This window comes from Puma concolor, chromosome A3 (assembly GCF_028749965.1).
Source record: "Puma concolor isolate L17-30 chromosome A3, mPumCon1.1.hap2, whole genome shotgun sequence".
In the NCBI taxonomy this organism is placed as follows: Eukaryota; Metazoa; Chordata; class Mammalia; order Carnivora; family Felidae; genus Puma; species Puma concolor.
In genome coordinates, this window is record NC_141669.1 from 21,837,227 (window position 1) to 21,861,004 (window position 23,778).

The 23,778-nt window shown below is 54.9% G+C and overlaps 2 protein-coding genes across 6 annotated transcripts in view; both read left to right on the top strand.

Moving 5' to 3' along the window:
• Positions 1-11,094, top strand: part of MAPRE3 (microtubule associated protein RP/EB family member 3) — a 54,195-nt gene extending 43,101 nt beyond the window's left edge. For 3 of the 4 annotated variants that reach the window (XM_086700201.1, XM_086700202.1, XM_086700203.1), the window contains exons 2-7: positions 6,497-6,624; positions 7,255-7,400; positions 8,015-8,216; positions 9,505-9,659; positions 9,767-9,919; positions 10,165-11,094. In XM_086700201.1, coding sequence (XP_086556327.1) covers positions 6,504-6,624; positions 7,255-7,400; positions 8,015-8,216; positions 9,505-9,659; positions 9,767-9,919; positions 10,165-10,233 — 846 coding nt within the window. In that variant the 5' untranslated portion in view covers positions 6,497-6,503 and the 3' untranslated portion in view covers positions 10,234-11,094. The remainder of the gene's footprint in view (positions 1-6,496; positions 6,625-7,254; positions 7,401-8,014; positions 8,217-9,504; positions 9,660-9,766; positions 9,920-10,164) is intronic. The other variant, XM_086700204.1, reaches the window with a different exon arrangement.
• Positions 11,095-15,212: 4,118 nt separating this feature from the next.
• On the top strand, positions 15,213-23,662 carry TMEM214 (transmembrane protein 214). 2 transcript variants are annotated; one of them, XM_086700199.1, is made up of 17 exons: positions 15,214-15,404; positions 16,321-16,520; positions 17,069-17,219; positions 17,517-17,651; positions 17,904-17,986; positions 18,426-18,531; positions 18,641-18,722; positions 19,237-19,338; positions 19,699-19,840; positions 20,227-20,318; positions 20,586-20,634; positions 20,820-20,933; positions 21,105-21,222; positions 21,793-21,889; positions 22,080-22,248; positions 22,378-22,529; positions 22,740-23,662. In XM_086700199.1, the coding sequence occupies exons 1-17, from the start codon at positions 15,260-15,262 to the stop codon at positions 22,864-22,866; spliced, it is 2,064 nt and encodes a 687-aa protein (XP_086556325.1). In that variant the 5' UTR covers positions 15,214-15,259; the 3' UTR covers positions 22,867-23,662. The 2 variants fall into 2 exon arrangements, with proteins under 2 accessions (XP_086556326.1, XP_086556325.1); XM_086700200.1 differs by lacking the exon at positions 22,740-23,662 and having other exon boundaries at positions 15,213-15,404; positions 21,768-21,889; positions 22,378-22,514.
• The last annotated feature ends 116 nt before the right edge of the window (positions 23,663-23,778 follow it).

Here is a 23,778-nt window from a genome sequence, read left to right on the forward strand (position 1 = left end):
ATGTTTAACACAGCACCTTTTTGGAGGCTGCCGAAGGCTTGCCCAACACCCACTGCAGGACTGAAAGACCCGGTGTGTCTTTCATAGCCGTGCTGGCCGGAGGGTAGAGTCCCGGGAACTGCAGGGGGTTCTTGTAGGGACCAAAGAACTGGGGGCTGGATGTCCCTGAATTAGCTTCAGGACACATTTGTAGAAGATAGATTTCCACTGAAGACCTGAAAACGAAAAGCCAAAATCAGATTTAGGCTCGTGATACTATTATTAAATATCAGAGTGTGAACTTTCAGAGTTCTGTAGACTTATTTATGACTTAGGAATCAATACTTAGAGCTAATGTAGTCCTGGGTATCTGGGAAGGAACTGGATGATTTCTAGAAACTCTGCTGACCATGGGATGTTGAGATGGAGTCATTTTGAAGTCACTAGGCTACAGGGGCGCCTGGGTGGCGCAGTCGGTTAAGCGTCCGACTTCAACCAGGTCACGATCTCGTGGTCCGGGAGTTCGAGCCCCGCGTCAGGCTCTGGGCTGATGGCTCAGAGCCTGGAGCCTGTTTCCGATTCTGTGTCTCCCTCTCTCTCTGCCCCTCCCCCGTTCATGCTCTGTCTCTCACTGTCCCAAAAATAAATAAACGTTGAAAAAAAAAAAATTTTTTTTTGAAGTCACTAGGCTACAGAATGACCAGCGTCTCTGCCTCTCTGGACGAGACCTGTGGCCACCTTTCCCATCTCCAGTAAACGCACCGTGAACCTTACGGTCCTAGCACAGGAAATGATTTAGCAAAATCATCAGCTTAAACCTCCTCAACTTGTCTTTCCCATGACTCCAGACCTGTAGCAAGAGTCATGGCTCTGAAGAGCAGGCTTTTCCCGAGGCCGCATTTTCAGTCTGGTCCCAGAATGGGGTTTACAGCTGGCTCAGACGGTGACATGCCACAACCCCATCAGGGGCTGTTCCTCCTGATATTCACCATGTGCCAAAGATGATGGTAGAAACCCAGGGACAGGGAAGACCTCGCTGTGGTAGCCTTTGAAACAGAGCCTGACCCCTTGTGGGGGTGGCTACCATTGTCTCAGAAGAGAGAAAGCCGCTCTTGGTAACAGGTGTGTTAACTTCAAGAGTTTTGTCAGACTGTTTCTCCGCTTTAATTGGAGGCAGTTGGACCACGAAGGGCCAGATGCTTGGATAAATGCTCTATATATCTTTGCCCCCAGAAGCTGATCTGGTTTGAGTCTGGGTCTGAGTTAACACCCAGTACAAAACGTCATCCGAAGGTGGACCGATTGATGAGTTTAATGTGTAGCTTTGAGGAATAGAGAGGTTGGTGTGGTTCAGTCCAGAATCTCAGACCCAGCGTTCCAGGCCCACTCCAGCTGGTCCAGCTCTCAGAGGACGTCTGGGTCAGGAATGAGCACTCCATCCCCCCACCCCCACCCCCCGTGCCCTGACATCACGAGCTTTTGACAAAACCAGGCTTTTTCTTTGAGGGCCCAGATCCAAGTTAGGGGCTCTCTTTTTCTAAATTGAGCTAGGGAGAGGAGGATTTGGGGATGGGGGAAATGTTTGAGGAGGTTTTAGCTCAGGACCTGGGTGCCACCTGCTGGTCATAACTTAGTCTTATTTACGGTGTCAAATCTAGGAAAGGCAAATGAAATCCTGCCCTCCCTACCAGGATGGGGGATAAGGGAGCTAGGAAGCCACTTCTTTGGGACCCTCTAGCAAGTGTGACAGAAAATCCTTGCAGAGACCCCTGGGTACCTTAGATGAGTCCTCTTGAGCTAAAATGGACCCTGACCAAGGCAGAGAGTGGCCAGTCCTGAGTGGAAATAATGGCTCTGTTCCTAGTATCAGCCTCCCACCTACACTACCCCACTCTCCCACCCCACTCCACCACACCCCACCCTCTTTCCCAAAAGCCCCACAGGAGGCAACAACATGATTGTTGGGCCTCAAGGAGACATTTTTTCCAACTTCCTTCTTACAGGCCCCATTGCCACTTTGGGGACCCTAGATTCAGAAATGATCAAAGGTGTGGAGAATGCCCTCCCATCGTCAGGCACAGACCGAACTGGGAATTTCTGGCCAAGCTGAGAAGACTTTGGCATTTTTCAAGTACCTGTATAGCTCTTGGTGGCTCTTGGAGCCCTGATAGCAAGGTCTTTGGTTGTATCCTGGAAGGAAAACTAGACATTTCTCCCATGTGTCAAGGAGGAAGATGGCTAACACTTTCCCCCCCAAGGGAGGTGGCAAAACATCTCAACATCCCAGCGTATGCCATTGCAGTGTAGGCCAGTCAGTCCCAGCCAAGCCCCTGTATCAGATGAGGATCAGACTCACCTGAGGGTGTGTGTGTATGTGTGTGTATGAATAATATATGTAATATTTGTGTGTATAAATGTATGTGTGTTTAACTGTATACAGTTGACTCCTGAACAATACAGGTTTGAACTGTGCAGGACCACATATATGTAGATTTTTTTTGATACATACAGTAGGCTATACTGTAAGTGTATTTTCTTTTCCTTGTGATTTTAATAACATTTTCTTTTCTCTAGCTTACTTTATTATAAGAATACGGTATATAAAACATACACAAAATGTGTGTTGATCGACTGTTTATGTTATCAAGAAGACTTTTGGTCAACGGTAAACTATTAACAGTTAAGTTTTGGAGAGAGTCAAAAGTTATACACAGATTTTCAACTGTGGAGGGGGGTCAGAGCCCCTAACCCATGTATTGCTCAAGGGCCAACTGTATATATACTCTACATGTTATATATTATATATAAATATGTATTAATAAATTGTATACATAGTATGTTATATATGTAACATATATAATATAGTTATATACAATACATATATAGTTATACACACACACACACACACACACACACACACACACACACGATGCACTTGGGCTTTACTCTGGCCTACTGAATGTCTCTGAAGGAGAATCCGATGTACTCTTCTAGTAAAGAATGTGAACTATCACCTGTTCAGTCCTATGGAACCCAAAGAAAGCTAAGAGACTCTTGAATTCGTTCTGGAGGACTAATTTTGACCTAGACCAATGCCTCTGCTTTTTATTCAATAATCAGCCCTTGAAACTCATACACTAAACGGAAAAAAAAAAAAATCCCTAGAGTGGCTCAGGAATCCCCAGGGCCAACCTAAGACCCCTGCCCCCATTATCTCCTAGATCCAACCCTGACCAGCCTAGACCCCCTGAGGCAGACACCTCCTACAGAATGCAGAGCCACAACCCTCCCCCTCCCCACCCCTCCCATCACCCTGCCTCAGGGGCCTGGGGGAAGAAATAATTCCCCTAGCTCAAGCTAATGGAAGGCCAGTATCCACAATAGCTTGTCTCCTCCCACACTGAACTCCTGGAGGCCTCTGCACCCCCCCCCCGGAGGCCTGGAAGGGTCTGACCACTCAGATGGGGTCCTTTCAAGCCCATTTCTTTCTAACTCTGCCCGCTCTCTCCTTCCTGACTTCCTGTCACAACAGTAGGTGACACTACGCTTTGGGGCATTTGGTTATATTATTCTCCTATGAGTTTTCCCAGTAAGACTATAAACTCCCTAAACTAAGGAGCAAGTCTTTTCTATTTCTCACAATCCCTAACTAAAGAGTCATCAAAATAAAATGCACTTTCCTTGATCCTACCCATTCTGCCTCTCTGTCAAGTTTGGTGTCCATCCATTCCCCATTCCCACTAGCTTACTGATGTTAGGTGAGTTTCCTAGGAACTCAGAAGCACTCTCCTAAATCCAGTCTCTGCAATTATTGTTCATGGAGAATTGGTCTGGAACCCACAAGTGAATGAAACAGCCTGGCCATGGAGGAACTTACATCTAGGTGGAAGGGACAGGCATAGAAGTGATTTCAGGAGAATTGACAAATGCTGTGAATGAGCATGCTCAGCGTGCTATAGAAACAGAGAGGGGCAGGGCAGGGGTTCAGAGACAATGTCCTGGAGGAGATGATGCCCAAGCTGAGTCCTAAAGGTTGAGTGGGGGTAGAGGGTCCAGGCCAGAGGTGATGAAAGATGATTCAGAAAGAGGAGAGGCCATGAGGAGGCATCACTCAGTCATTCAACAATTTTGCTGAATACCTTGCCTGTGACTGGCCTGAAAATCCCACCCCTGGCTTTAAGGCCTTTACTGACAAGGGGGGCAGGCATTTAGACAAGTCTTGTGGTTAGAGCAAGGGTCAGAAGGGCAGAGGCACTGGGCTCAAAACCACTGTGTAAGAGGAGACCCAAGTGCAGTCAAAATTACCCTCAGAAATCTCTGGAATTCCCAGCTTCTGAGTCCTTAGGAGCTCCCAAGACAATGCAAGACAATACAATAATTTTTGTTTCTGTTGGCTTTTTGGCCTGCCGGACCTCCCTTTCCCAGGGCAATGAAGGGCAAAACAAGAGGGTTTCTCTCTCGATTTTTCTCAAAAATGCCATTGAAGTTGAGTGTGCATCTAGTGAAGTTCCATTATGTATACTTGGGGTGGAGGCCATGAGGGAGCAGAGCCCGGCGGATGTCACCCAAGCCTCCTATCTAAAGCAGCTTCTCCAATCTGCGCCTGCAGACCCTTTGGGCATGTTGGTCAGGAGCAAATCCTGACTCAGTAGGTTGGGGTGGGGCTCCAGGATTCCAGTTTCTAGCAAGCCGAAGCCCAGACAGCACCACTGCTGCTCCTGCAGGGACCATGGTTTGAAAACCATGGGAGCAGAGAACGAGTGGACTTTGGGGTGGGGGCAGCATTCCAGACAGGGTGAGTAGGCAGCTGCCGGAGGCTCCCAACTCGGGGAGCAAAGTGAGAGACAGGGCTGGAGAAGTGGGGCCCAGTTAGGAGTTTGATAAGTGGTGGGGAGGGTCACACGATAAGGGCAGGTGCCTGCTGGGGGGAGGAGGGAGGAAGGGAAGTGGTCTGGGCATATTTTTCCTTCACAGAGACATTTTATGTATTAAACCTAGAGAAATATTCTTCAGTCCGAAGTAAGCACTCTCACAGTTCTCAAAATACGCTGTCCTTTTGTCTATCTTCTGTTTCTCCACTTCTGATAAAGACCTAGTTACAAGGTATACTGTGTGCTTAACGGTGCAAGTCGGTGACACTTGGCTGAACGGGGCTAGGGGGGAGGATAAGGAGGAGCTCATATCCGCTGGCCAGAAGGGGGCGCCTCTGCCCAGCTCCAGCCATTGGTTGCTGTGCAGGAACAAAGGCCCAGCGCTGCCAAAAGCCAGAAACCTCAAGTTGTTTGTGTGAAACATCCCAACGTTAAAATATTGGGCACTAATTCAAAAACGCTTCCAATGCTGGGAGTGCTGAACAGCTCAAGTCTATAAGGCAAATTCAGCCAATGGGGGTCTCGTTCATGACTGCGACGGAGAGTGGTGTGGTTTGGGCTACTTTTATATGGATTCTGATCGGAGCAGTATCAGGGGTGGGCCAGGAAAGACTGGAGGCTGGGGGGGCCTTTAGGAGACTACTGCTGGCCTTGGCCTGAGAGAGTGCATACATAGCCCCCAGGCAGCAGGAGACTAGTCTGAGCAGGGCACACTGGAAAGGACTTGATGGATGACTGGATATGAGTGTGAGGGGGTGTAGGCTATGTAGGATAACCCCAGGTTTCTAACGTGCGTGATTGGGTGACTGGTGGTGACGGTCGCTGAGATAATGAGTATAACAGGAGACTGCACGTATTGAGGGGAGGTTCTAGACAAGCAGGGTTTAGGTGCCTGTGGGTCAGCCAGCAGGCCACCGGCCACAGAAATATGGGGTTTCAAGTCAAAGGAGAGGACAAGATTGGTCAGCTTTCTAAAACACAAACCTGGTCAGATTACTGCCGGCTTAAAATCCTCTAATGGCTTCCCGTTGTCTGAACAGAAAGTCCAGACTCCTCCTCGTGGGAAACAAAGCCCTTTGCAATCTGTCCCTGCCAACCTCACTGTACCACACCCCAACACAAAAACCTGCTCCCCAGGCCTGCTGAACAACTCAGAGTCCCCGAATAAGCCATGCCTTTGTTCTCGCTGGTCCTTGGGCCTGCGGTACCCTTCTACCCCATCCCTTTGCATGTTTGGAAAATTCCTGGTCCTTCCAGACTCCAGCATCTCTGCTCCGAAGCCTTCGCTGACCTTGTCACGCAGAAGAGATCACTCCCACCTTTGTGTCGTCTCTTAACTTCGTGTGTGCCGCTTTCGCTGCCCTGCCACTCCCTTCTGTGAGGGTTTGCCTGTCTGTAAACTCCTTGGAGGCAGAGACCACATCTTATCACCAGTTTCTTAGCACATGTCTGGCGTATAGTAGGCACTCGTTAGATGCCTGAAGAGGGAAATGCCTGAAGGGTTTTCCAGGAGGGAAAACCGCAAGGCCGGTCTGGAGGAAGGTGCTTTTCACTCGCCCGGGACTGTCCAGCTCCTTCTGTCCTTACAGTCAAGGAATAGCACGCGGCCCCTGGATGCTGACCTTGCCTCTCGTCTTTCTTTGCAGCTGGGGTATGGCCGTCAATGTGTACTCCACGTCCGTGACCAGTGAAAATCTGAGTCGCCATGATATGCTGGCATGGGTCAATGACTCCCTGCACCTCAACTATACCAAGATAGAACAGCTCTGTTCGGGTAGGAGCCTGGGTGTGGGGGGAGTGGGCCCTGCTGGAGGGAAGGGGAGGGAGAGTGGGAGGCAGAAGGGCCACGGCAGAGAACGGAGTCGGAAATTAGGATTGAGGAGGAGAGCAGCAGAGCCCTAAACTAGTCACAGTCGTGGCGGTGAAGGAAATGAGGGTCTCGTGGAATGGGAAGAGTCTGAAGCGAAGAGCAGGAGAGACTCAGGGAGGGGCTGCGGGAGGGCAGGGGCCGTGGGGTATCAAGAGCCGGGACGGGCAGCGAAGCCAGCGGCCCACAGCATGAGGTCTAATCTGGCCACGCTGGGCCCGAAGCTCAGCTCTTCTTGCAGCGCAGTCCTGGGCAAGTCGCTAGGTCTCAGTTTCCCCATGCACAAGATGGAGAGAACATGCCTGTCAAACTAGGGCTGCTGTTGGGATTAAATGACACGTACGCAGTGTTTGACGTGACCGCATCAATCTGTCGTAGTTGCTCTTGTTCTGGGAAAGCTGGGGGGGGGGGGGGATTCCGGCCGTATCTGTCCCACCCGTAGGACTGACCCTGCCAGGACAAGGAGAGAGGAGACTGGGTAGTTTGGGGGAGCAGCCCAGGCAGGCGACCCCCTCAGGCAGCTGTGCTTCTCCCCAGGGGCAGCCTATTGCCAGTTCATGGACATGCTCTTCCCCGGCTGTGTGCACTTGAGGAAGGTGAAGTTCCAGGCCAAACTAGAGCACGAATACATCCACAACTTCAAGGTGCTGCAAGCAGCTTTCAAGAAGATGGGTGTTGACAAAGTAGGTGCCTGCGCTCCGGGGGGCCCTGAGGAGCTGTGTGACCCTGGGGAAGAAGATGACCCGCCAGCCGGGGCAGCAGGGGCTGCTGGGGTCATTCCAGCTCTCACGCCTCTCTCCACCCCCTGCTCTCCGGAGGGAATGTTCCCCCAGCTCAAGGCATGGTGGAAAAACCCCCACACTTGATATCCTATCCTGCCGACATTCCTTCCCCTTCCTTCTCTCTGGACCCTGTCTGTCTCAGCAGCTGGGGCTCAGTGTGCCGCTCCTTCTAAGGTCCTTCTCTGTAGGGCCTGAGGAAAGTCTCTTGGCTCACTCTACTGCCTCAGTGGCCCCCAGCCCCTGGTTCCGGCACCCCCACCCCACAGGCACACGGCGGCGGCAGCACCGAGGGCCGCAGCCGGCTCCTCCCGTGCCTGGAGGAGAGGGCCGTCTCTGGCTCCCAGGCCCGGCCACAGCGTCCCGGCTCCGGTGCCGAGGGAGGGGCCCCGTGGAGAAGGTGGAAGACGCCGCAGCCCAGGAGCTGGCTTTCCTGAGAGCAGTGGACCCTCTCACAGAGGAAGGCAGCCCTGCGGCAGCAGGTGGCTAAAGTTCTCTGCTTGTGTGGTCTGTTTCAGATAATTCCCGTAGAGAAATTAGTGAAAGGAAAATTCCAAGATAATTTTGAGTTTATTCAGTGGTTTAAGAAATTCTTTGACGCAAACTATGACGGAAAGGATTACAACCCTCTGCTGGCGCGGCAGGGCCAGGACGTAGCGCCCCCTCCTAACCCAGGTGATCAGATCTTCAACAAATCCAAGAAACTCATTGGCACAGCAGGTAACGTGCCCGAGCTGGGGGAGGGAGCGTGGGGGGCCGGACCGGCATGGCTCCGCAGCCAGGAGCGCCCCCTGGGCCGCCGGCCCGGCCCTGCCAGCCTAGAGGAGACTGTTATCACGGAGTTCAGATGACGCCGCCTGCTGCCCGCCCAGACCAGGGGGAATCACAGTAGGGAGGACAGGGCTGGAAAGAGGGCCGAAAACGGAGAGCCACCGGCACCAGCCATGGGGGCAGTGGTGCTGGGAGGCCCAGGGCACTGGCTTTGTGCCTTGAGATGACGGGGCGGCATGTGGCGCGGTTCGTCTGTCCAGATCCATCCAGGCCAGGGGCCTGGTGCCAGCACCACACACCCTTCTTGCCCCCTGCCCACTGGACGCCCCCTGGGGACAGGAGTCTGCCAAGCTTCCCCCATTGGGATCCGATCTTCCCCTATTCCAAAGGCCCACAGCCCTGAGTCCTCAAGAGATGAGTCTTTTGAAAGGAGGCTTTGTCTGGGTTCGAGAGGAAAAGGGAGAGAAGCAATAGGGCATTTGGGGGATGAGAGGGTTGGGGAAAGGAAGAGAAAGGAGCAGCCCCAGCATCTGAACCCGTCATAGCAGAGCCACTCCTCTGTTTGCGCTGCTGCCCCGCCTGGGCCTGCCCCCCCCCCCCCTTCACCTGCTTGCTTTGTGTTAGAAGCAGCCAGCTCTGTCTAGGGAGCGGCCATAGCTAGAAGACAAGTGGCCTCAGCATGCTGGGCTTGTGGGGGAGGAGCCGGGGTCCCGAAGTCAGGCCCAGCAGAGAACACAGAGCCCATCCTGAGGCAGGGATGCTGGGAGGGGCAGGGGCCCTGAGACTGAGCTTATCCCCAGGGAGGGTGGGGCTTCTGTCGGGAAAGACCCAGCAAGTGCCAGACTTGAGACCCTGCACCAGCTGCTTTTCCTCAGACTCTGGCTGACAGTACAAGAGGGCCCAACCCTCCCAGCCCCACTTCCCAAATCCTCCTTCCTGGTTGCCCTCACTTCTCCCTCAGGCCAGCTCCCCCCCCTCCCCACACCTCATACCTTCTTTGCTTCCCTATAGTCCCTGCTCTCCCAGGCTTGCCAAAGAGCTGCCCGGCTGCTGTGGTGTCAGTGTGGCCATGGCTTGAGGCCTAGATGTCGATGCCCCTCCCGAGTGGGAGAGGAGGGGAGGGCAAGAGTGCCTGCCTTTCGCATGGGCCTGCCCCCGCAGTCATCACACCAGGCTGTCTCAGGCCCCGTGAGCCGCGGGCTCACGTGGCCCCATCCGACCTTTCTCCTCTGGGCAGTTCCACAGAGGACGTCCCCCACAGGCCCCAAAAACATGCAGACCTCTGGCCGGCTGAGCAATGTGGCCCCACCCTGCATCCTCCGGAAGAACCCCCCATCAGCCCGGAATGGCGGCCATGAGACCGATGCCCAGATTCTCGAACTCAATCAGCAGGTGAGTAGGGTGGGCGAGAGAGCCCTCAACAAAAGCCAGGACCTTGGGTGGGAAGGGGAGTCTGGGGCAGGGGCCTCTGGCCTGAACACCGCCTTGTCCCCAAGCAGCTATTGGATTTGAAGCTGACGGTGGATGGGCTGGAGAAGGAGCGTGACTTCTACTTCAGCAAACTTCGAGACATCGAGCTCATCTGCCAGGAACACGAAAGTGAGAACAGCCCGGTTATCTCGGGCATCATAGGCATTCTCTATGCCACCGAGGTGAGCTCTGCCTTCCCCCGCTCATGTCCCAGGCCCACTGGGCCCTCCCCATCCTGCCCCCTGCAGACCACAAGGGGTAGCACCCGAGGGGCCTGGGGGAACAGGGTGGGGAGAGCCCACTGAAGTCAAGAGCCCAGGGTCACACAGAGATCAGCAGGGGAGGTGGGACTGGCTCCCAGCAGAAGTCTTCCCCCTCTGCCTGGCCTGCCTGGCTCACCACTTCTCTCTCCCTTCCCACCCTCCAGGAAGGATTTGCACCCCCCGAGGACGATGAGATTGAGGAACACCAACAGGAAGACCAAGACGAGTACTGAGGGCGGCTCCAGCCCTGGCTGACTGCACGGCTGCCGTGCCTCCCCGCCCTGCTCCCGCCCCACATTATAATCCTTTCCTTACAGCCGGTCGGCGCCGGGTGCTTTGTGTCAGTGCCGCAGCACTGGGGAGTCAGGCAAGGAGCGAGGCTTGTGGGGACGGGGCAGGTGAGCAGGCAGAGGCCCGGTGGGCGCTGGGCGAGGCCTCTGTCCACTCCTCCACCCCTATTTATTTCCGTTGTCTCTACGCTGTGTCGGCCAACACTTCCCAGGGTGGCGCTGCCGCCGCCCGCCCCAGCCAGCCGCCCGCTCCCCTGACAGCCAGCAGCTGTATATTTGACAAAGTCATTGGTATATTTTTACTTACTGGATTTTCCTTGCACTTTACCTGTTCTTTTCCCAGGGCTGACAGCACGGGGCTCCGGGGCAGTGTGCCTGGCTTGGCATCCCTACCCCATTGCTGGGAGCCTCGGCAGGACTCACCCGTTCTTATTTATTTTGTCTTCTGACTTCCCAGTAGTTGAGGGGAAGGCTGATGTCGGGAGAGGGATAAGGGGACCGAGTGGGGGGTGCCTGAGGCCCCGGTTGTCAGGGAGAGGCGGGGGGAGCACGTGAGGGATGAAAATGACCTCCTGGCACCAGGCTCACCCACCCTCGGCCCCCTGCCCCCAGCACCGAAGCCCAGCACCGCCCCCAGGCCCCCAGCCACCCCTTCTGCAGCTTGGTTCATACCACACAGATTCTGCCTGGACCTTCCTGTTCGTCTGCCTCCCATCTGCCCTCCTCCCCGACCTCTGCCCCCTCGGGCCACCCAGCCTGCATATGTGTTCACTTTTATTTAAATAAACTTGTGTGGTAAAAGTCCATGCCCTGTCTCCCTCAAGCGAGCCACAGCCTGGGTCTCAATGTTTTTCTCCTCCCGAGCACTCCCCTCTCCAGAGGTGCCGGCCACGGAGCACTGCACCCCTGCCATCCTCTGTCAGGCCTAGAAACTGCCATTGGCGCTTGGCCTCAGAGGCCAGCTCTGACCTAGTCCCCATCTCTCAACACTGGTGCCAGGGCTCTAAGGGAAGGAATTCACGGAGGCCCCAAAGCCCCAATCCCCATGAAGGAACAAAGTTTGGGGCTATGGCTGTGACGATGGGCAACCCAGTAAAGTGGCTGGGGGTGGGGGCAGTAACTGGGGGCGGGCTGGGGGCCCGGCCAAGGGTTGCTTTGGTTCAGTCTCCTTTGGGCCAGTCAGGGCGCATATTGTTATATACCTCACAACTGTGATCCAGCTGGGGACAAGGTATTATGTGACAGAGAGCTGAGTGGGTTACAAAGAGCAAGCAGCTCTGAGTGCTGAAGCCTAGGACAGCAGTGCCCCAGTGGTTCCTCCTTCAAACAAGCTCTGAGGAACCAGGAGTCAGGAAGCCTCACGTCATCCACACAGCCCTACATTCCTGGTGCGTGCCCCGGCAAAGGGCCATCGTAACCAATGGCCCGGAAGCCGACCAGGGACCGAGGGCCCTGAAATGAATGTGGGAACCAGGCCCAATCAAACAAAGTCATCTCATTTACTGATGAAGGGACCAAGGCCTGCTTGTGACATGACTTGCTCAAGGTGGTAAAAATCTAGGTTAGACTTCAGACTTCCTGACGCATGATTCGGCGCTCATCCCCAAAGACCACGGAGGTGTGACCTCCAGAGTGTTCTGTGGCTGCAGGCTAGTAGTCCTTGTAGGTGTTTCCTCATCATCCTGAATTATGATCAAACTGGAACTGTTTCTCCTGTGACCCTGCTCCCTGAGCCTCTGCCAGACCACTGCCATTTCTCCAATGACTCCAGATAGAAGCCTTAGAGAAGCAGTTCATTCCTGGTCATTCCTCATTCGCTTCACCTCCTCCTTTTGACTCCCACCCCCACATAGATACTTCTAGCCCTATTCTACTTCTGTTTTTCTCCTCCCAACAAGTTCCTTGCCTGCTTTTATTGATCGTTATGACTTTTAATTCCCTTGCCTCACTTCAAAGGGCTTTCCCTCCATTATTCCAGGTAGACACTGTAAGAGGTAGGGGTGCCCGGGTGGCTCAGTCGGTTAAGCGTCCGACTTCGGCTTAGGTCTTGATCTTGCAGTTTGTGAGTTCGAGCCCCACATCGGGCTCTGTGCTGACAGCTCAGAGCCTGGACCCTGCTTCAGATTCTGTGTCTCCCTGTCTCTACCCCTTACCCGCTCATACTCTGTCTCTCTGTGTCTCTCTCTAAAATAAATAAACATTAAAAAAAAAAAAAAAGAGGTTAAAGTAGTTGTTCTGTGTGGCCCTAATCTTCAGGCCAAGACCTCACCCCGCCAGCAAAGTGGGTGTGGTCGCCAAAACAATGCCTCCTCCCTAAAGGTGTCCAGGTCATAATTCCCAGAACTTGGAAGATGTTAGGTTACATAACAAAGGGGGATTAAGGTTGCAAGTGGAATTAAGTCACTCATCAGTTGACCTTAAAATAAGGAGAGTATTGTGGGTTATCCAGATGGGGCCAGTGTAATCACAGGGTCCATACAAGTGGAAGGGGAGCAGAGGAGATACCCTGTGAGAAGGACTCAATCTGCTGGCTTTGACGATGGGAGGGGCCTGAGCAAAGAAACTCGGGCAGCTTCTAGATGCTGCGAAAGGTGAAAAAACAGATACTCCCGTAGAGCCTGCAGAATGGATCACTGTCCTGCAGACACCGTAGTTTAGCCCAGTGAGACCCTGCCAGACCCTTGCCCTCCAGAACTATAAGATAATAAACGTGTTGTTTTCATCCACTAAGTTTATGGCAAGTTTGTTACGGCAGCGATAAAAATCTAACGTGGTAAGTCACACTGCTTCGGTGAGCTCACCCTTCCTGCCCCCACACTAGACACCCACCTGTCCTGCTTGACCCCACATCTTGATTCTTCCCTCAGACCCCACGTGGGTAGCTGCCCAAGTCCGCTGCACGGCTAGTGTCTGAGGCTGCTCTTGGAACGCCCAGAGTTCAGGGACATAAAGCCACTGCCGCCGCCTCCACCTCTTCCCAGTACCCTCATCATACTAAGTCTCTTCCTCGTGGAACACTTAGATGGTGAACTATAATTTTCTGCTTTCACATTTGTCTCACACAGGCTTCGAGTTCCTCACAGGCAAGTGAGGTGAATCCTCCAGCTCCCCTGGCACAGTGCCAGGTGCTTAGGTAGAGAAGGTGCTTAGAAAGTGCAGAAGCGCCTAAGTAAGTGAATGACTTCTCACCCCTGGATACCAAGGTACAACAAATGAGCTGTCAGACGGTGCCAAAGAAAGATAGAAAAGAAAGCCCCTCCCATCCTTTTTAACTACGTCCACCACGGGGCAGACCCTACGGAAAGCCCACCCGTTCTGTTTCTCTTCAGAAAAGAACATCTCTTCGGTGACCCTACACGTGACAGAAAAAGGGCTGAGCAAAGGAGATCTTGTTGTGAGGTCGGGTAGAACTAAACCGATGATCCGAAAAAAAGGAACTGATGAACGAGCAGCTCAATTACGGTCCTGGGCAAAAGCACTCCATTTCAGACGAAACGGAGGCAAGGTCAGCCACAGTCAGGCCAGAAGGGGCTAGAGGACAGGCAGGAGGCATTCCCCCCGCCCCACCCTATCCTTCACATACACTCACTTATTTTTCCAAAACAGTAGATTGTGCCACTTTCTCACTGGCTTCCCAGTCCACATTTCTGGCAGACCATAGCATATGGGTTCAGATCGCTTTCCACCCTTCTTCACCTCCCAAATCTCATTAAACACCATCACACTGAACTACTTCGTTTCCCAGCTTTGCCCTGCTGTGCCCCACCTCTAGGCTTTCACTTAAAGCAATAAACCCATACGGCTGGCCTGTTCTTTGCACCTGTCCTGATGGCCAACCAGTGAAAATTCTCCCTGTCCCCGGACCCATCTCAAATGCCACCTCTTTCAGGAAGGCTTCTCTAATCTCCTTCCTATCCTTAGGATATCCTTAGGATATCCTCATCACTTCCCAAGCTGTTCATCCTGTAGGAATTTGGACTCTATCAGTTCTTACTACAAGGCCTCACCTATCTTGTACCTGAGTACGGCAGGTATGAATCTCACCCTTAAATGTAGGAGTGTACCTGAAACAGCACATTTCCTTAATTATAATAAGTTACTTTCATTTCTCCTCTCCTCCTCCTCCCCTACTGGGATGCTTTACATTTTGAGGTTTCACATGATACTACAAGCATGGTGGAAGGCCCTCCAGGGACAGAGAAAGTCAGCAGTAACCTCTTTTGAGTGGTTCCTCAGGTCTGGGGCTCTTCTTGATGACTCCCTGCCACATCTGGGACTTGGGACTGACTCTTGCACTGAGGGTCAGAGCCATTCTTTCCTATTCCCTGTAAGGGGAAACAGCCCTGGCGGTCCCAGAACCCCAGACTTTTCCCTTCTATTAGCGGGGGCCACCGCTCTCCATTTCCTGTCCTCCAAACACTTCCCCTACCCGCAAGTTCCATCCTCTTCCTTGTTCTTCCACAATAGATTTTTTTTTTATAGCCCAATAACTTAAAGTTTAACCACTAACAACAAAAAAACTAGCACTTTCCTAGAAGGGAGAAAGCATGTAATCTTCAACCTCGCCCCGAAGGTAAGGAGAATGTTCCATTCCATCTTTCTGGCACCACTAGAAAGCAAAGAAAACCGCAATTGGTTACATTTCCAAGTCACCCAATGCAGTGGCCTTCATACAGTAAATGCCCAATTAAAATGCTCTGAATACAACAGCCTCTCATCTCAACGCCTTTGCGTGGATTTTTTTTTTCTTTTTTTTTTTTTTTTTGCTACGAAGGAGACCCCAGCCGCCCGGCCCGACCCGATACCTTGCTAGAGATAACGCGGCGAAAACGAAAGACTACAAGTCCCAGGCTGCCTTGCGGTCGGCGTCACGCGCCGCGAGGCCCTGCGAGGAGACGTGGCAGAGCGCGGTGCATCCGCGCCGGACCGGAAAGCCCAGGGAGGTGGCAGTGGCGGGAGGGTCGGAGCCATGGCAGCCAAGGCGGCTGGTGGGGGGCGCTGGGAGGTGGTGAGGAAAGGGCGGCGGCCCGGGGCCGGCGGCAGTGGTAGAAGCGGCGGAGGGGACCGCCGGGCTCTCGGGGAGGCGAACGGTGTGTGGAAATACGACCTGACCCGTGAGTACCCACCCGGCCGGCCGCCAGCGCCGCCTCCCGGCCCCGGGCCTGCCCCTCCGGCGAGGTAGCGAGCAGCCACCCGAGCCCCTGGGCTGTCCTGCCGATCGGCACCCCCCGTTCGGCGAGCGCTGCCGTGCGTCGCCCCTTGAGCCTCACGGGAGGTAGACAGCGCTAGGAGGGAGCTGTCCTCGCCTCGCAGATGAGTTAACCGAGGCCCAGTGGAGTTAGGTGCCCTTTCCCGGGGTCACATGTCAGAGGGGACCAGGACTGCTGTCTGCACACACCCTACCAGCTGTTCCCGGCCCTAGCCTGGCCTCTGGGGCCAATGTCTGAGAGCTGGGGAGAGGCAGCCGGCTTCATCGTGCTCGGTGCCGCCTCCTTGAGTAACCAGCAGGTACTGGGGGGGGGGGGGGGGGGGAAGAGACCGACGGGGGGGCCCCGGCAGCAGAAGGAAAGACCCCACCACTCATTCTCAACACCCAGCGAGTATTTAAGTGGCGCCTCTTTCCTCGAAGTCTCCTGGAGAGTGGAGAGAGCTTGCCACTTGTTGATTATAGAGTTGTCACACTGGAACCAAGACAGAAAAGTCCTGACCTCCCAGACTGGTAGCCACTCACCAAGGAAGCCAGCCCTCTGTATCCTACTCCTCTGCTAGTTCCCACGTACTCTGACTTATCTAATAAAGAAATGCCTCACCTCTTTGAAAGAGCCTATGAACTCAAGAGCTGCCATGACTGAAAGAAGCAACCGGGAGGGCTGCCCGCCCTGCTCCTTAAGCAGGACGCAAGAAGGGGCGTTGAGGCAGGCTCCCCACTGGAGACGAATCTGGTGGCAATGTGGGGGAAGGCACCGCTGTTCCCGTGAGGCCCTCATGACTCAAGGATGGTCCCCCTTTCTCTGCCTGTCATTACCCCAGCTCCAATTCAGACGACAAGCACCCTTTATGAGCGGGGCTTTGAGAGAATCCTGAAGCGGCAGAATAAGGAGCAAGTTCCACCCCCTGCTGTGGAGCCTAAGAAACCCGGGAACAAGAAGCAGACTAAGAAGGCGGCCACCCTCGCCAACCAGAACCAGAAGCAGGGTCGCTTCCGCAGCCTGGAGGAGGCACTGAAAGCTGTGAGTGTGCCTAGACTTTAGGTGGGGAGACAACAGGGACGTGAGGTGTGGAGAAGATGAAAGGAACAAGGGGGTGGCGGTGGCCGCCGAGGGACCTGTGGAACTCGAGACACTACTTTTGGGAGGAAGCATTCAGGAAAGGGCAGAGATCCCAAGGTATAGAATGCTTGCATTTAAGACAGATCGGAAATAAGTTTCTAGGGAAACCGAGATTATGCAAGGAGAGCCTTGAAGACCCAGGGATACTGGGGAGAGGGTAGAGAAACAGCTGTGGTTCCTCGCCCTGTGGCAGCAGCAGTGTTTCATTTTCCGTCTGGTCCCCTTGAACGTGTGAAGGGCTTAAGAGTATTGGGCCTTGAGATCAGCAATCCCAGCTGTACTCTTCCTCAAATATCCGGGTGCAGCAATATTGTGGCATTCCGCATACTTAACACTTAAAAGCAGAAACCCTTTTTTCCTTCTGCCTTCACCTAGTTCACCCGTTTTCCCACCTCTGTCCTGTTTCCCTGTACTCATAACGCACCATGGGGGGCCTGTGTCCCTGGCAGCTCGACGTGGCAGCTCTGCAGAAAGAGCTAGACAAGAGCCAGAGCGTGTTCTCTGGAAACCCATCCGTGTGGTTGAAGGACCTGGCCAGCTATCTCAACTACAAGCTGCAAGCGCCTCTAAGTGAACCCACTCTAAGCCAGCACACTCACGGTTAGTTCTTCTGACTCCCTCAAAATCAGACCAGTTCAAGGAAACACCGAAAGGGCTGTGCGTCAGCACATGAGTTAGTAAAAGAGCCCAGTGCCCCTACCCTGTCCTGATTCCTGTGCGTGAATCAAAGATGTTCTCGAATCATAACAGCTGTGACAGCGCCTGGGCCTCACTGGGATAGGGAGGATGCCAGCCTCAGTGCAGGGGGCCTCTGCCTGCACTCCCCATCCTCAGGGAGTGCACAGAGCTGCAGAAGCTTCTGGTCCTAGCACTCACGTGGAGGCCTGTCGGCCCCAGATTATCCCTACAGCCTGGTAAACCGGGAGCTGCGTGGGATCATCCGAGGGCTACTGGCCAAGGCAGCAGGGTCTCTGGAGCTCTTTTTTGACCACTGTCTGTTCACTATGCTGCAAGAACTGGATAAGACGCCAGGTGAGTGGGCCCCCCTGTGAGGGTTAGCCCCCCCCCCCCATCTTGGAAACCTACTAGTCCCTTTTTTCTACTTCCAGATGGGCTGGGTGGTTCTGTTTCCAACAGGGAAATGTACCGATCTCCACACTCTTTTGGAAAGAGAAAGTTAGAAGTCGCTGGGCCTGCGTTCTGGGCTCACAGCTGCTAGAAGGGAGATTTCAGATTTGGGATGTCAAGTAGGGTATGTACGTCTGAGAACACATGTCTCTTCAGGGGAGTCACTACATGGTTACCGCATCTGTATCCAGGCCATTCTGCAAGACAAGCCCAAGATTGCCACCATGAACCTGGGCAAGGTGAGCTCAGGCTGGTGGTGGGGACACCAGGAGGCTAGGACTGGGGAGGCTGGGCAGAATCTACACTCTGGACCGAGTTAAGGGGTAGTAGAAGACCCTGTAAGACCAGTATTGATGGCTAATGCTGCTAGTGCTTGTCCTGGATGTGCTTTGTATGTACGTGAGGTAGGTACTGCCGTTACTCTCATTTTATAGAGGAGAAGGTTGAGCTGCGGAGGGGTTCAGTAACTTTCCTAGAGTTAGTAAACTAGTAAGCGGAAAGTATGGTCGAAGGCCACAGCCTGGTGCCAGAGCACATGCTCTGAATCACTGCCCTGTACTACTCCACTGCTCCGTGGCCTGTCCCTTGTCTCCCTGTTGACATCTCTTACTGCCTGGCGTTGGGGTGCTCCTGGTGCTTTGCCCCATCCCAACCTGCCTTTCCCACCGGTCTCCTCAGTTCCTGGAACTGCTAAGGTCTCACCAGAGCCGTCCAGCGAAGTGTCTGACCATCATGTGGGCCCTGGGTCAAGCAGGTTTTACCAACCTCACTGAAGGACTGAAAGGTAACGGAGAAGGGGGGCAGGAAGAAGGGTGGTCTTGGAAGCAGTAAGCTTTTTAACATCCCCAGTGGGTCCGAGCCTGAGTCTTCCTCCCTGAACTTTGTCTCCTCAGTGTGGCTAGGGATCATGCTGCCTGTGCTGGGCATCAAGTCTCTGTCTCCCTTCGCCATTGCATACCTGGATCGACTGCTCCTGTGAGTAACTGGGGGGGGGGGGGGGGGGGGGCAGCCAGGAAGGCTTAGGGTGTTCAAAGTTCCTGCTTCGGGGGCACCTCAGTCAGCTGAGCATCTGACTCCTGATTTTGGCTCGGGTCATGATCTCATGGTTTGTGGGTTTGAGCCCTGCATCGGGCTCTGCACTGACGGTGCTGAGCCTGCTTGGGATTCTCTCTCTCTCCCTCTCTCTGCCGCTCCCCCGCTCATGCTCCCTCCCTCAAAATAAACTAAAAAAACTTTTTAAAAAATTTAAAACGAAAAAACACAAAGTAGCTGTTTCAGCAAAACGGGATGCTGTGATCCTGGCCTCCATAGATGTGAGGAAAACCAGGACCAGCCCCTCCCGATCAGAATGTGAGGAAGGAAAGGAAAGAAGCTATTAAGGGGTAGGGGGTGGGGCAGGGTTTATGCCCATTTCCCTAGATGTTGGGTTTAGCTGGGTTCACAGCCTGTATGGTAGTCTCCACAAGTCTGTTCCTTCCTTCCCCCGTAGGATGCACCCCAACCTCACCAAGGGCTTTGGCATGATTGGCCCCAAGGACTTCTTCCCACTTCTGGACTTTGCCTACATGCCCAACAACTCCCTGACACCCAGGTAGGACTACCCTGGGGCACACCTGCTGTGAAGGATCCCAGCAGAGTCAGGAGCAGGCAGCATATTTCCTGTCCCCTCTTCTCCAACCATCCTAAATTTGAGATTCTCAACCTGCAAGGTTCGAGGGATCGGTGAACCTCCTGAGATTGTGTGGGCCCTCGAGTATCATTGCCATATGGACGTCTTCCTGGGGAGAAGATCCATGACTTCAACAGATTTCCCGGGGGCTCTCTGTGTTTGAAAAGACTCCTTGCCATTATAAGGCCCTTAGCGACTCCCCTCTCTCGGGCAGGAAAAGGGACGCATCACATAGCTCCATTTAGAGCCTGTGCCTGGCTCTCCTCCCCACCCCCACCCCAGCCTGCAGGAGCAGCTGTGTCAGCTCTACCCCCGACTGAAGGTGCTGGCGTTTGGGGCGAGGCCGGAATCCATCCTGCATACGTACTTCCCCTCCTTCCTGTCCAGAGCCACCCCTAGCTGCCCTCCTGAGATGAAGAAAGAGGTGAGGAAGTGGCGGGAGGCCGCTGCAGAGGTCCCTACCTGCTGGTGAGGTCCCTGCCTTCCTGGGACCCGTTTCCTGGGCACCTCCTTAGCTCCTGATAGCCACCCGCCCCACTCGCACACCACCCTCACGAGGACGGAGCTAAGCTGGTCTCTGATGTCCTGCCTCTTGTGGACGGGTGACCTTCCAGCTCAAGCTCTAGGTTGGGAGTTCCAGCCTCCCCGTTACGACCTCTCAGACATTTCTGGGGTCTTGGCATGATTTCCCCATTCTCTGGGATGGGTGTGTTGCCTGGGCTGCCCCACTTGGGGGCCAGGGGTTACCTCTCAGCACCCTCTCCTCCAGCCAGCCCCAGTCCCCAGCAGTTTCTCCTGTCCCCTATGCAGCTCCTGAGCAGCCTGACCGAGTGCCTGACGGTGGACCCCCTCAGCGCCAGTGTCTGGAGGCAGCTGTACCCCAAGCACTTGTCACAGTCCAGGCAGGTGGGGGTGGGGGGCTGCCCACCTCCAGTCCATACAGAGAAGCCTAATCCATGCTTCCCCACCTGTCCCTAGCCTAGAAGTAGAAGGGGAAAATCTGTCACTGTCCTTTGGGTTCGTGCCTCTCAAATTGAGCGGGAACGTTGCTGGGGTGGCCTCTAGGAAGCTGCCCACTGTGGGAGGGAAGTGAAGGAGCCAGGGCCTAAAGGGGGACGGGAAGGGCCAAGTGGGCCCCCTGATTGCAAGGGGTTGTGCTTTCCCCATAGCCTGCTGCTGGAACACCTGCTCAGGTCCTGGGAGCAGATTCCCAAGAAGGTGAGGAGCTGGGAGGACATGGCAGGCTGAGCCTCGTCTGGGTTCTGGGTTCGTACCCTTCAACCACTGCCCCCCTCCCTGAGAAGGCACTGTATTCACTGCGTGGACAGTGAAACAGGGTGGAGGCTCGGTTCCCTTACAGACTGAATGCTGTCCTCTCAACCCAGACTTTTCTTATCCGATAGACACAGAAGTCTTTGCAAGAAACCATTCAGTCCTTCAAGCTTACCAACCAGGAGCTGCTAAGGAAGGGCAGCTGCAACAACCAGGATGCCGTCACCTGTGACACAGCCTGCAAGGTACCAGCACCCAGCCCTCCCCAGCCCGCGCACCGTCCTACACCTGTGGCTCAGCACATTCTCCGCCCCACCTGTCCCTGGAGGGGAGGAGGCCTGGCTTGAGGCCCGCCTTAGGAGGCGAGGACCACCCCCTTCCCATCTGACCACCGGTCCTTCCCCCTCCCCTCGTAGGGCCTGTTGCAGCAGGCACGGGGCTACCGGCTGCCCTGGACACGGCTGCTCCTACTGGTGCTGGTCTTTGCCGTAGGTTTCCTGTGCCATGACTTCCGGTCACATAGCTCTTTCCAGGGTAAGCAGTGATTGGCAGGTGAGGAAGATAGCACGAGGGTGAGGCACGGAGCTAGGTGTAGTGGCCACTGCCCCTAATACAGCCTTGTCCTAGTCCTACAGAAGAAACCTTTCCAGGCAGGCTTTTCTGTCCACAACTGTGACATTACCGCTTCAGATTGGACTGTTGCTTTGCAGTGTAGAAATGCTTGTGTATGCACGGTCTTGTTTGAGAAAGTGTTATCTCCTTTTTAACTCCTGAGGAAATTGAGGGTCACATTTACCAATTAGCTTCAGATCACGGCTGGTAAGTAGACGGGTGGACCCTCCAACCCAGGCTTCCTGACACCTGCCTGGCTGCCTCATTCCCATTCACCCGGCCCAGCAGGAGAAACGGGCTCAGCTCCCCAGGCCTGCACCCCTCCCTCCAAGCGAGCATGCTCCAGAGCAGACTGGAGCCAGCTCTGCAGCCCTGGGAGCATGCTGCGTTCTGCTACATCCCCCACTGGGCCTGCTCTGGGGCCTGTAGTGTCTGTCTCCCCACTCCCTGTCCGCCTTGCCCCCCAGCTCACCACGGGCCCCCTTTACTCAGCCTCCCTCTCTGGCCGGTTGCTTCAATCATCTGGGTTCTTGCCTGCTGGCCAGCACGTATGTGCCAAGGTCTACTCCTACAGCCTGCAAGGCTACAGGTGAGCTCCGCCTGGGGAGGGGAGAAAGGAGGTGGCAGGGAGAGGGCTTGGTGTTCGAGGTGGTGGCGGTATCGGTCGGGAACGATGGCAGTTTTCCCTCCCCAAGGCCTCCCTTCCCCCCAGCTGTTCTCAGGGGAGCCGAGCTGTCTGAGGAAACTCGGCCTTCCTTTCTCCCCTCCATCTTGTACAGCTGGCTGCAGGAGACCCTGCCAGCCTGGGGCTCCCACCTGCTGACTGTGGTGAGGCCCGGTTTGCAGCTGGCCTGGACCCACACCAATGCCACAGTCAGCTTTCTTTCTGCCCACTGTGCCTCCCACCTTGCCTGGGCTGGTGACAGCCTCGCCAGCCTCTCCCAGAGGGTAAGCCAGATACAGGGAGAATGGCTGGTCTGCCCAGGGGCCGGAAGGTCCAGCCCCGTGTGGAGCGGGTCCTCAGGACCAGGATGCGTTCTCCCGGTGCTCTAACCGCCCCCATGCTCTGTGCTCCAGCTACAGATCCAGCTCCCCAACACCCTGATCCAGCTGCTCCAGTCTCTGAGGGAGCTGCTCCTGCTGCTTTACCACAGTGTGTTGCTGCCGCTGTGGCACGTCCTGCTAGAGGCCCTGGCCCGGGCCCAGGAGCGCTGCCATGAGGCGTGCAGGTGAGAGCCGCGTCCAGCGCTGCAGCAGGAGCCCCGGAGCCCCCTGCCCTTTCCCCAGGGACAGGGCTCTCCGTCCAGTCTCTCCCTGTGCCCCACCCCAGCGGTCAAGCGTCCCTAGGCGACTCCGGGATGCGGGTCGTGGGTCTGAGCTGCAACCCTGTGACTTGACACTGCCTCCCAACCCCCACAAATGTTCTGCTCTCCTCCCAGAGGTGAGGTGACTTGGGACTGCGTGAGGACACAGCTCAGTGCGGCTGCCCGCTGGACCTGGCTCTGCCTACAGGACATCACCGTGGCTTTCTTGGACTGGGCACTTGCCATGATATCCCAGCAATAGGCCCCGCGTCCCTGTCTGGGGCAGCCCTCGGAGACTGCTGGGGGGTTTCCGCAAAGGAGTCTTTTTTTACTTGGCGCCCGAGTTCTGTCTCCTAGGCAAGTGGCCAGTGGCCTCTGTCCCACTTCTACCTTTGGTGGGGACTGAGCCCAGAGGCATCTCAGCCTCCTACCCCTGATCCCACTGAACACTTGCCTGGCCCTGTTGCATGTAGCTCCCGGCCTCTGCCCTCAGGCCAGTAGCCTCTGTAGCCCGTTCTGGTCTCAGGCTCTCCACTTCCTTCCATCTCATCCCCAAAGCCCCAAAACAGCTCCTCTCCAAAGTGGTGGGACTCCACTGAGTGACATCTGCATTCTTTTGACGAGTGATTCCTGCTCCCAGACTTTGGTCACGGTGGAACAAGGAGAGGGGCCTGCAGAAGAATATAACACCATAGTGGGCGACAGCGGCCTCGCCTCAACCCACAGCCTGGGCGTGACTGTCGGTGGACGTGAGGCCTGGCCGGAAAGGCCTTTCACCTCCAAATGCCCAACTTAAGTCCTTTGAGGCCCCTCACTGCCCCCCCCTCCATCGTGGTCCTACTTCCTTACTCTCCACTCCCCTTTGTTGCTGGGGGACTCTGCCTCAAGGTTCAGCTTATCTCTGCCGCCCAGCCCTACCGTCTGCCTGGAGAGCAAAGCCCAGGTGGTTGTGTGCCTCGGGCCCAGCGAACCTTCCAGCAGCCCGTCGAGACGGGATTCAGCATGTGGCCCCTGGGTATGCCTCCTGGGTGGAATAAAGGACACAGGTGTGATTGCCAGCTTTCCTGTCCGCATCGTCACGTCGGGATTCCCGTGGTTGTGAACGGGACAGCGAAACACTGGGCATATGCGTGTTCTCCTTTGGCTCCCTGCCTCCTGGAGGTTGTAGCCACTG